Source organism: Podarcis melisellensis (genome assembly GCF_964234715.1).
Source record: "Podarcis melisellensis genome assembly, chromosome: 14".
NCBI classification, from domain to species: domain Eukaryota; kingdom Metazoa; phylum Chordata; class Lepidosauria; order Squamata; family Lacertidae; genus Podarcis; species Podarcis melisellensis.
Genome location: NC_138546.1, coordinates 49,253,444 through 49,266,233, shown reverse-complemented (window position 1 = coordinate 49,266,233; position 12,790 = coordinate 49,253,444). Strand labels below are relative to the sequence as shown.

General features: G+C 44.5%; 1 protein-coding gene across 5 annotated transcripts in view; it reads right to left on the bottom strand.

Moving 5' to 3' along the window:
• The window catches only part of RORA (RAR related orphan receptor A), a gene marked incomplete at its 5' end in the record, with an annotated part of 352,476 nt that overhangs the window by 29,953 nt on the left and 309,733 nt on the right, over positions 1-12,790 (bottom strand). For all 5 annotated transcript variants that reach the window (XM_081887706.1, XM_081887708.1, XM_081887709.1 and 2 more), the window contains one exon: positions 4,409-4,494. In XM_081887706.1, coding sequence (XP_081743832.1) covers positions 4,409-4,494 — 86 coding nt within the window. The remainder of the gene's footprint in view (positions 1-4,408; positions 4,495-12,790) is intronic.

Genomic DNA, 12,790 nt, shown 5'->3' with positions numbered 1-12,790 from the left:
CAAAAGAAGTTAGAATTTTGAGACCCAGTTTAGGTTAAAAGAGAGGCTATATAAGAGCCTCTCTATACATCCTTTTTATTGCATATTCATAATCGTCTGTGCTCATTGTGATGCTGTTGAGGCGGCCATATATAATTCTGATTTCATAGAATGATAGAATCATAGAACTGGAAGGGACACCCAGGGTCATTAGTCCAGCCCCTTGCAGTGCAGGAGATGGCTATTCAACCTCTGCTTAAAAACCTCCAAGGAAGGAGAATCCACCACCTCGCAAGGAAGAGCGCTCCACTGCCTAACAGCTCTTACTGTCAGAAAGTTTTTTCTGATGTTCAGTCAGAATCTCCTTTCTTGTAACTTGAAGCAATGGGTAGGAGAGTAGGAGAAAACAAGCCTGCTCCATCTTCCAGAGTAGGAGAAAACAAGCCTGCTCCATCTTCCACGTGGCAGCCCTTGAGAAATTTGAAGATGGCTATCATATCTCCTCTTTTCCAGGCTAAACATACCCACCCCCTTCAAGCACTCCTCATAAGGTTTAATTTCCAGACCCTTGATCATCTTGGTTGCCTTCTTCTGCAGATGTTCCAGCTTGTCAACATGGCTGCTATATTGTGGGGCCTAGAATTGGACATGGTATTCCAGGAGTGGTCTCACCAGGGCAGAAGACAGTGGTACTATTACTTCCCTTGATCTGGGCACTATACTTCTGTTGATGCAGCCTTGAATAGTGTTAGCTATTTGCTGCTGCATCACATGTTCAGTTTGTGGGCCACCAAGACCCCTAGATCTTTTTCACATATACAGCTAGTAAGCCAAGTATCCCCCATCCTATATGTGTGCACCTGGTTCTTCCTGCCTAAATGCAGAACCTTACCTTTGTCCTTATGGAACTGCGAGGGGAGAAGCCATCAGGCAATGGCTTTCTCCATCTGCCTTGGCCCACCCTCCAGCCCTGGAAGCCTTCATAAGAGAGTTGTTCCAGAGGAAGAACTGGGAGGGGAGAGAGATCTGTAAGCTCCTTATGCACCCACACCAGTTTCCTTAGATGCCTCCCACTTTTCTTTCCTGTTGGAATTGTCTGCATTTGGGCCTTCAATATTTCTCCTTTTAGAAATGCCCATCCATTCTGGACTCCTTTACCCTTGAGTATTTCTGACCACAGGATCACACCCAGTAGCTCCTTCAGCTTTTTAAAAATTGGCCTTCTTAAAGTCCAGAGTGCGTCTCCGGCTACACTCAGCTTTCCCTTGCCTTTGTATTATGAAACCCAGGAGGACATGATTACTTCCTCCCAAGTTTCCGAGTACTTCCACTTCATCAGTCAGTTGTTCCCTGTTTGTGAGGACCAGGTCCAGGATAGACGACCCCCTTGCCTTCCACCATCTGCGAAATGAAATTGTCAATGAAGGAATTGAGGACTTTGTCAGAACCTACATTCTAGGCAGAGTTTGTATTCCAGCAGATATTGGGGAAATTGAAGACTCCCTCTCTCATTTTTGAATATTTGGTAATCTGCTCTAAGAAGGTATCATCCAAGACCTCAGTCTGGCTTGACGGTCAATCTGCTTTCTATGTTCCAGATCACTGATTTCTTCACAAGTGTACATCCTTTACAGTGTTGGACCATTTCGATCGGATACTCCCTACTGATGTGGATAGATTCCTCCAAGTTGGTAGGCCCACCACCTGCCTCCTTGATCCGTGCCCGTCTTGGCTGATTAGGGAGTGTCCAGATGTTGCGCGGACCCCCCTGGTTGAAATTATCAATTTGTCCCTTGACACGGGGACATTCCCAGGGGAACTGAAGGAAGCAGTGGTGTGTCCACTCTTAAAAAAAACTTCATTAGATCCCTTAGACCTATCCAATTACCGCCCAGTTTCAAATCTTCCATACCTGGGTAAGGTAATTGAGAGAGCGGTTGCTGAACAGCTTGGTAGGTTTCTGGAGGAAACATCGGCATTAGATCCATTTCAGTCCGGTTTCCGTCCTGGTTTTGGGACGGAGACGGCTCTGGTTGCCCTAACAGATGATCTCCGTAGACAACTGGATCGAGGCGGGTCAGGACTGCTGATCCTTTTAGATTTGTCAGCAGCCTTTGACATGGTCGATCATGATCTTCTGGACCACCGCCTCGCAGACGTGGGGATACAGGGCATAGCCCGTAACTGGTTGTGCTCTTTTATCTCTGGTCGGGGACAGAGGGTGGCACTAGGGACGGAAATGTCGTCGCGCCACTCCTTGGTGTGTGGAGTGCCGCAGGGCGCAATTCCCTCCCCAATGCTTTTTAACATCTTTATGCGCCCCCTTGCCCAGATTATCCGGAGCTTTGGGCTGGGCTGTCACCAATATGCTGATGACACTCAGCTCTATCTGCTGATGGATGGCCACACTGACTCGGCCCTGAACACACTGACCAGATGTTTGGAAGCTGTGGCTGGATGGTTTCGTGGGAGGCGATTGAAACTAAATCCTTCGAAGACAGAGGTCCTATGGCTAGGTCGGGATGGCATGGGGATGAGGAACCAACTCCCTTCTCTTGCGGGGGCCCAATTAGTGCCATTGCCTTCCGTTAAGAGTTTGGGTGTAATCCTTGACGCCTCCCTTTCCATGGAGGCGCAAGTTACAGCAACAGCCAAGGCGACATTTTTCCACCTTCGCCACATCAAGCAGTTGGTCCCTTACCTTTCCCGCCCCGACCTGGCCACAGTGATCCATGCGACGGTCATCTCCAGGCTTGACTACTGTAATTCGCTCTATGTGGGGCTGCCCTTGAAGCTGTCCCAGAAACTCCAGCGGGTACAGAATGCTGCAGCGAGGCTCCTCACGGGGTCTCTGCCATGGAAGCATATTCATCCAGTGCTTTTCAAGCTGCACTGGCTCCCGGTGGAGTACAGGGTCAGATTTAAGGTGCTGATTTTGACCTTTAAAGCCCTTCACGGCCTAGGACCCTTGTACCTACGGGACCGCCTCTCCTGGTATGCCCCACAGAGAGCCTCAAGGTCCATAAATAACAACACCCTAGTGGTCCCAGGCCCTAAGGAAATTAGATTGGCTTCAACCAGAGCCAGGGCCTTTTCAACTCTGGCTCTGACCTGGTGGAACGCTCTGCCTCATGAGACCAGGGCCCTGCAGGATCTGATTTCTTTCCGCAGGGCCTGTAAGACAGAGTTGTTCCGCCTGGCCTTTGGCTTGGAGCCAATTTGATTCCCTCCCTCTCTTTTTTTCCCCTTTCTTTTCCTTCTCCTCCTGCGATGAGGCTACATTTTAATATTTTAATGTTCCATCATTTTAATGTTGTATTTTATTTTTGTTTTTAAGTTGTAATCATTCATCTTGTTTTTATTATTGCTTGTAAGCCGCTCTGAGCCCGGCCTTGGCTGGGGAGGGCGGGGTATAAATAAAAAATTATTATTATTATTATTACATATAATGCTACTTCTCCCTTTCTATTTGGTCTATTCCTTTTGAAACAGTTAATTTCTACATTTCAGTCATGAGTCTCTTCCCACCAGGTTTCAGTAATGCCTACCAGGTCATATTTGCCATCCTGTATTAAAAGCTCCAACTCATCTTCTTTGTTTCCCATATCCTGTGCATTTGTGCAGAGACAACTGAAACCATGAGTTGTTCCCTCCAGTTGCTTCCCTGTTGTAGTTTCCTTTAGTAGGTTTCTGGAGCACCACCTCAGTTTCCTGTGTATCAATGAAGTTATCCTCCATACCAGGTGCTCTTTTGTCATCTGTAATGTTGTCTCCCTCCCCCTCAAGATCTAGTTTAAAGCTCTCCTGATCAGATTCTCAAGACTCTTGGCAAACACATTCTTGCCAACTGCTGTGAGGTGCAGCCCATCTTTTGCCAGAAGTCCTTCCTCAAGGAAACAAGAGACCAAAACTTTCCTTTTCAATACAGTTTGTGCCTGCATAGGTTTTGGGGCAGTCACAACGCCTAATTTCCAATCAGTTACTATCCAATAACTTCCTGCTGAAATCCAATTTATTTATTTTTCCTGGTTTTGTTGTAATTTAGGCCCTCCAGACAGCAATGCTGTGGTAGCAGTGGGGAAGCCTCACAGAACAAAGAGAACAAATCTGCCACTAATGGACTATTATTGTGACAAGAATATGCTACAGAGTATACCCACAAGAAAGCATCATTCTAGAGCGACCCTAAGTTCCTAAACAGGTACCTATTTGGGTCTTTAAAGATATAAGAGCAGTGTGAATTTAGACAAGTGTCCTTTAGTGGAGAAAAAGACAACAATGCTTAAAAAATTGTCTATGGTGGTTTATTGATAATTAGTATCAACTAGCAAACATGTAATCTTGCAAAAAGACACGTTTCCAAGTCGTCAAAGATTGGACACACTTTTTGACTCTCATATATAACTTTTTAAATATATATAAAGCTTACCTTACAGCCCTCACAGGTAATGACACCATAATGGATTCCTGATGATTTGTCTCCACAGATCTTGCATGGAATAATTTCAATTTGAGCTGCAACAAAAGCACACAACCAGTTAATTATATTTTCTTTTAAACACCTTAGAAAAGCATTCCCTGATCAGCATTTGTACAATGAAAACTAATAACCTGCTCAACATTCCACCACATTAACTCTTCATTGCTGAACTGTGAGGGTCCCCCTAGGGCTTGTACTAATTTGTGGTTCCTTGTTATATAATAGCTTTCAGGTTATTAAAATGGGTCATTTGAGAAAGTACTTAAAAACTCACAACGTCAGATTTAGCGTTTTAAAACCAAGAGGCATTGGACCCAAGAGTTTCTGCTTTGGCCAAATTAAAAAAAATGCATTTCATCACATGGCAAGATTATGCATACAGCATAAACCAGTTGTCAGCTGGCAACCGGTGGACGAGGTGCGTCTTCAAAGGTGAAGTCAAGCTGTTGGTAGGTTGCAGCGTCTGCTGTGGCTGTAGAGGCTGACATGAGAGAGACATGCTATTCTGCAGCGGAGGCAGATGAAGGCATCCAGTTTTGCTGCTGCAGATGCACCATGCCTTTCTCTCTCTGTGTGTGTTCCTCCCAGCGGTCATTTCTTCTCTATTCATTGCCATGGACTTGGCTACCTGTCTCCAGGCACTGAGATCATCTGCAAGGGATTCCCACATGGCAGGATTGACGTTGCCAGCCTTCATGTCACATTTGCAGACATCTTTGTAAGACAGAGTTGGCCTGCTGCCAGTAGCCAGCTCCCCGTAGAGCACATCCTTGGGGAGCCTGTCATCTTCCATTCTGTGGACATGACCAAGGCAGCGTAGACGTCACTGAGACAGGAGTGCAAACCTGCTAGGGATGTGGGCTTGGGAGAGCCCATCTTTGCCTAGAATTCTGTCCTGCCATGTGATCCACCCCAAATCCTCCTGATGCAGTGAATGTGGAAGGTGTTGGTTGTAAGTTGCCCACAACTCATTTCTATAAAGCAGCGTGCTTAACACGCAAGTCTGGTAGACCTTCATCTCGGTATTGGACATTAGCATCACATTCTCCCATACCCTTTTGGTGAGGCAAGCCATTGCCATAGCTGCCTTGCCAACACACTTGTCAAATTCAGTCTTGATGACGAGATTGCTGGTTATGGTGGAACCCAGACAGTCAAAATTGTCTACCACTTCAAGTGTGTGCTCATCAAAGCTGATGTGTGGGGTGCTGGTGACATCCTGGTCTTCATCAGACTGCAGGTAAGTCTGAACTCCCTGCAGGCTTGGGCAAAACAGTTGATGGGTCTCTGTAGAGCTTCTTCAGAGTGTGCTGTCAAGGCAGTCTCATCTGCAAACAACATCTCTCGGATAAAGATCCACCACACTTTTGCCTTGGCATGGAGATGTGCAGGTTGAACAGAACACCATCTCTCCTTGTATGGATGTATAAAGTAATCTATTGCAAGGCAATTCCTGACACATTTAAAACATGCATGTTCATTCTTTGGTGAAAAATTAAGATACAAAAGTAATGGCTTAGTTATGGTCACCACAACAATATGTCTAGGCATGTTTTCCCCCTACAAGATTACAAATCAAATGATGACAAGATGAGGGAGCTAGCTGAAGATAGAATAAACGCTGTGCACAAAAGACAAATTCTTTAAAACAAAGAAGCAATCAAATGGGAAAGCAGTTTAGAAGAGATGTGACTGCAGTTTCATTCTAGCAAATTTGAAAACCAATCCTCTTTTACAAAATTACAGGAGGTAATTTACCAAAACCTGTATCTTTATAAATTTCTGAACAACTTTGTGTAGATAATTTATTTGGTTCTTTTTGCAATTTGTGGTATTTGAAGGGTTGAAACCAGCCATATCAAAACAGGTCATACAGAGGGCACAGTGGGACTTAAATTTAGGCATGTATAGGACAGTAACATCCAGTGAACTTCATGGCTGAGTGAGGATTTGAACCCGGGTCTCCCACATTCTGGTCCTACTGGCACTCTAACCACAACACCACACTGGCTCTCACTAGGGTGAACCTTTTCCTTTCAGTTTGCAAAATCACAGCTTCTGTGAGAGGTGGAGCTGCCAGTGAAGGACATTGTTTCATTCTGTCCATCATGCCCACATAACATGATTATTTTCTAAGTTCTAATGTTTTTATTTCTGCAAAGGAAAGCACATCCCTGTAAATGGTGCAGGAGCACACACAAATCTTTTTAAAAACTAGGGTGATGCTCTATCATTTCTTTTAAAAATTCCAGCAGGGTGGGCAGGCAGGCCGTGGCTGCTTCTCCCAAGGGGGCAGGGATGGGTGTACTGTGGGCAGACGCACACTGACAGGGCAGGGGTGGGTGCATGTGCAGCGTCAAAATAGCTCCTCCCACCGTCTCCAGTGGAGGGTGGGTGGTGATCAACTAGAATTCTTTGCAGGATCTACTCATCGATCGGGACTGACGCGTTGGACATGTCTGCTTTTAAGAGATGTGGTGACAAGAATTGGACACAGTATTCCCAGTGCAGCTGCTCCATAAACTTGTATGAGGCCTTTATGATATTTCCAGTTCTATTTTCATTTCAGTCATTTCCCACAACCTGGGTCAACTTCTTAATTGAGCTATCCACTGGGACCCTAAGCTTGGTCAGCCACCACCAGCTCAGACCACATTATCATATATGTAATGTTAGGATATTTTGCCCCAGCAAGCATCACTTTACACTTGTTAACATCGAATCAGATTTATCATTTTAATACTCATTCACCCAGTTTGGAGCACCCCACAGCCACTTTTAGTTAAAAACTACCACAGACAATTTGGTGTCATCAGCAGACTTTGCTAACTCATCTCCCAGAAAGGCTAGACTTGGGTTCAGAAAGCAGACAACACACTAGGGCGATGTCAGGTTTTCAACATCGCCAAACTCTCCTGCCCAGCCAGTTACAAAGCACGCAACTGCAAATCTTGACTTGGGCACTAGGTGGCACCCCTGAGCTGCAAAAAGTGACTGGCGAGGGGTTAATTTCGAACACTGCTTGCTCCGCTTGGAGATTTGGGTGATGTGGAACAATAAGTAAATAATCCTTTCCTGTATGCCCTGCTATGCTACTGCTAAATTTGTATTGTGTTCTGCTTTTCTTCCAAAGGGTGTCTGGTGTCCTTTTCCCTGGCCAGCTCCACAACAGCCTGGGGTCATCTAATTAACCCCATGCCAGATGTTCCTGCCCCTACTATTTGCCTTGTGAATGTAAAAGTGCTTGCTACTTTTCCTTTTTAAAAAAATCAGGAAGGGGTAATTAGGGTGTTTTCCCACTTATCAGTTTCATCTTTTGCATGCAAATAAGTGCTTGCTCAAATCTTTTTCGCATGCAAACAAGACACAGTGAGAAATGCAGTGTCTGTTCAAAACAGGACATGGCATAGATAATGACAGAAATTTCCAGCTTTGTTTCGCTATTACTGAGTTAGATCTAAGGGGCCCAAGCCCACCCCCCCAGGCTCCTCCAGAAATGAGGAGGAGACTGCAAGCAGCACTGCCTAGTCAACCACACCTCCATCAAACTGGATTGTTATTATTGAAACAGTAACATTTTGCAAGCTACACTGAGGATACTTGAATTGATAAGGCATAAATAAACATGTTGCTTGTGTACTGTGTACTGCATATGAAATTTAATGTACCAGTGGACAAGTTACTGTAGTTCTATGTTGTTCTCGTATTTACATGAAAACCAATAAGTTATTTGGAAAGAAATATAACTTCATTCTAGGTAAAATAATAATGATAATATAATGTTAGATGAAAATTAGCCTGAATCATAGTTCCAATATGCCTAGTTGGAGTATAGGCTTATTTCAATTCACAGATTATTATTTTTTCTAAACATATATTTACAGAGGCACTCTCACACTAGAAATCTTACAGTCTTTATGCAATGGGCGCGAGGGAAACCATCAGTTTCTAAAGGACCCACTTGGAGTATACTGCTTACTCCTGACAAGGGGAGAGATGCCACCAGCCACTCGCCCCGCAAGCAAACCCTTCCTTTTTCTTCAACAGAGAAAGAAGACACTAGGCAATAGAGCTGCTCTCTTAAGTACAGGGGGAAAGTGGCCAGATATAAAAGACAGAAGAAAGCAGAACCAGTTCCCAAGTGCCTGACTTCGTTCTGCCTCTGCTGGACAAACAAAGCCAGGCACCAGGGGACTGAAGGAGCAAGAGTCTTCAAAAGAACTACCCACCAACAGAAACATTTAAGTTAGTGGTTAAACTGTGGTAGGGTTGGGGGAATCCACACAAGTGCAGAAAAGCACAGGATGTGGTACTGGGCTCAAAATCTTAGCTTTATGAAGGTGAAGATAGCATGAAAGTGCATGGGCAGCAATCTGCATTGCCCAAATAGCAGTTGAAGGGAATTTCCTGGTGTGGTACATTGATGACCAGCCCTAGTCCTCTGCCTCTCGCCCCCCCCCCTCATGACTACTTTAAAGAGAAGAAAGGAGAGATAAATTCACTCATGCATGTTGTGAGATTCAGCTCTTTTCAGTGAAGAATTTGGGTTATCTTTCCACAGCATTGTAATTTTTATTTTCCCTTTAGCTCTGTGTACAACAAGCTAAGTGAGCTTAGATATCCCTGAGCAGGTGCTCCAGAAGTTTGCTCAGTTAGTCAGTCTAGAACAGGAGAGAGTCTCATAAAGTGCTGCAAGACTTGGCTCCTGTCCTGGAAAGCACTTAATCATACACTCCGGGCATGCACCGAATTTTATTTACGGTTTGAGCTAATCATATGGTTAGATTGAAACATTAAGCAGATTGTTATGTAACATCCACTGGCCACACAAGATCGCTATGCTGGAATGAGGAATCAAATATCCAGGGCCGGACCAAGATATTTTGACACCTGAGGAGAACCACAAAATGGTGTGCCCCCCCCCCCAGCCAGGGAAGACGAGACAGGAACATGGTGGAGGAAATCAAATGAACATTACCTGATGGCTGAAGTGGAAACCAAAGGCTGTCATGGGAGTGATAGGGAAGGGTCCACTCTGCGTCATGCTGAGCGGGTGCAAACTTCAAAGGGCAGCCCCCGCCATCTCCTCCCTAGGTGTAAGAGGAGACCAACCACCAAGAGGCTGCAGTAGAGGCAGCATTGGAGGTGGAGGGGTGCTGCTGCCAAGGAGGTGGCAGTTCTGGCCTCCAAGGAGTGTGTTGTAGCCATCGCTGTGGCAGTGGTGGCAGGAGCAGCAGGTGATGCTTGAAGGACAGATCTGCTGTTCCTGTGGATCCTGCCACCTAGGGTGGTCACGTCCCCTTGCTTCATGGGTGGACTGGCCTTGCAAATATCAGACCACAACTAGATCGACATACAAAGCCATCATGCTATTCTCTGTACAAATTCAGTCTCAGGACTGGGTCAGGACCCACCCACCCTCAAAGATGTACAAATGGATAGCTACAGCTACAACAGCAGGCAGCGAAGACTATGCAGCTCAGGTGACACAAACCTCGTCTTGAGGACAACCTGAACCTGAGTTAAGAATACTTTAAACTCTCTCTTCATTACTCACGTTGTCCTAGAACAGCGGTCGGCAACCTAAGGCCGATGGGCCACAAGCGGCCCACGGGGTCGTTTAACCAGCCCCTGAACCGCCCCCGAACCGAGCTGCCCGCTTGGCATGTCCCCACGCACTGCGCTAAACCAGCGCAGTGTGGCGTGGGGACTTGCTTTTGCGGCACTGGAAATCGCGTCTGCACAGACACAGATGCCAGAAATTGCGATCTGGCCCACAGAGGGATCTCCGCTGGAACCGGCCCAGACAAGGTAAACCTTGCCAACCCCTGTCCTAGAACCAGCCACATCACCATAATCTTCCTCCCTCTCTTCCTTCTCTATTTCACTGTTACCTTCACTGAAGGTAGGAGCAGAACAGATAAGCCAACAAAAGCTGTTGTCCTAACAGCTGGTACAAAATATCTCATGCGTGTGGTAGATGGGACAGCCTTCAATACAGTTGCATCACCAACTTGAGAATCTGTCGTATTTTAGCAGCTCTCATTTGAAGATTTGCCTCCAAAAGAAAAGCAGCACTCGCCATGAACATCCACCAGACCCAGAAAGCACCATGAGATGTTGTCACGCAAGGAAGCGATACTGATGGTGACAGAAATAAAGAAGATGGGAGAAAAATCTGACAGTCATTTGGAAAGCAGTTTGTCTGGTAGCACAAGAAACTTCCAAAATAAGAAGGGATATATTCATAAGGAATGTTTGTTCAAATCTGGGATGGTCACTAACATAAACACATTCTGTATATAAACTGGTAAATGCTACAGTTCCAGCACCTCTCAGGTGAGCGCCATTGCTAATATAAGGGAGACATTTATGGTAAGTTCCAGCACCTCTTTTTCTAGAAAAATAGCCGTCATCAAAGACTACCATTTGTGACAGAAACATTGCTGTTGCTCTTTCTAATTCTATTGATTAAACATGAAGCTATACATAGTCAATGACACTCATATATATTTAGTAGCACAAACAAGAATTTGCATTGAAGCAGAATTAACCAAGGAATTATTTGACTGCATAACATTCTAATCCCAGTGCATTTTCAGCTCCATTACCTAAATAATTTGCTCTCCTGTGCACCCTAAAGTAATTCATGATGATTAAGTCTTATTCACCTAAATCATTTGAAGCTTACAACAATATTATCATTTTGACAAGTTCCTAGATGCCAGGTTCACAAAGTGTTGGGGTGTTAGGGGGGGTGGCGTCTAGCTACAAATACACAAGCAGTTCATAACACAAACAGCCTCCTAGTCAAACACAGATTTATGGATATCTAGGAGGGCTGCAATGTTTAGTCAATTAATTGTTTGGGATAACCAATGTTTTCAAAAATCAAACGACTAGAAAATGCCCCGATTGATAAAGCAGCAAAAAATCTAAATTAATTTTCAGGCAAGTAGTTATGATTTATTTATTATTTCAACTGATGCCCCACCTCTCTGCCTCTAACACCCAAGGTGCCTAACAGCCACAATAATAAGCACTTTTTAAAAATTGCAGATGGCAAGCAGTATCGAAAGAAGAATTCTCTACTGCAAGAGAAAAAAGGAAGCACCTCTTCTATGTATAATTACACTTGTGCTTTTTTTCATTAGAAATATTTTGTCACCCCCCCCCCCTTGCTACCCATACACACATTGGTGCAGATTTAGTACATCAATTAATAAATTAGAATCCAATGTTTAATCAGCTAACAGCACACTCCTATGCATGTCTAACTCAGAAGGAAGCTCCATCAGGTTCAGTAAGATTTACTTTTGAGGAAACACCTATAGGATTGCACTGTCAGATGTCCCTCACTGGGTGACAGATCTAATTTAAACTCCAGCACTGTACACACAGCATCATATAGGGGGGAGCAGCCCTTATCTGCCAGCCTTCATTGCTATGTGAAGCTAAGGGTGAGCATTGTTAGGTACATCCTAGATGTGCACAATCAGGGCTACTCCAAGACATTTTGGTACCCAGGGCAAAATGTTCACATACATCCTTTTTTCCTTTAGTTAGAAAGTTATTATTCATGTGCCACAGCTTCAATCTACTATTACTATAATTTCTTTTAATATATACATCCTGCCTTTATTTCCAGATTTCCAGGACAGGTTACAAAAAATATTAAAAACAATAATAAAAACAACACTAGAACAGATTTTATAAACATATACAGCAACATACAATCAAATAAATAACCAAACCAAACGGTAGAAGCTTTAGCAGAGTAGAAGATAAGTGGAGTAAACAAAAACCATTGCTTTGGGGAGAGTCTTCCAGAACTGAGGTGCCACTACAGAAAAGGCACTGTTTTCACCTGCTATATGTGGGGGATGAACAGACCCAGAGAACAGCCTTTGCAAAGATAGTCATGAACAAGCAAGCCGATATATGAGCAGGCAGTCTACCTGGCTCATTGCAGGAAAATAAAGACCCCACCCACCAAAAAGCACTTCCTTGCCCGGAAGAGATTAAAGTAGAAATATATACATTAAAAAATGATTACTGGAATAATGGACAACTTGACACACTTTAATGGCCCCCCAAATTGGCTGCCTGAGGCAGCTGCCTTGCTCTGCCTAAGAGGGAAGACTGGCCCTGTGAACCAGACTCTCAGATAAATGGCCTCCAGCCAGTCTGTACAGGTTCAGTTATCTCAAACCTCAGGCCTCATGTATACAGTCATATTTTGACGGGATTAGTTTGCAAACCATGAGCAGGGACTTGTTTGTACAGCACGAAGGTGCAACAGGAGGTACTTGATGAATAATAAGCCTTGGC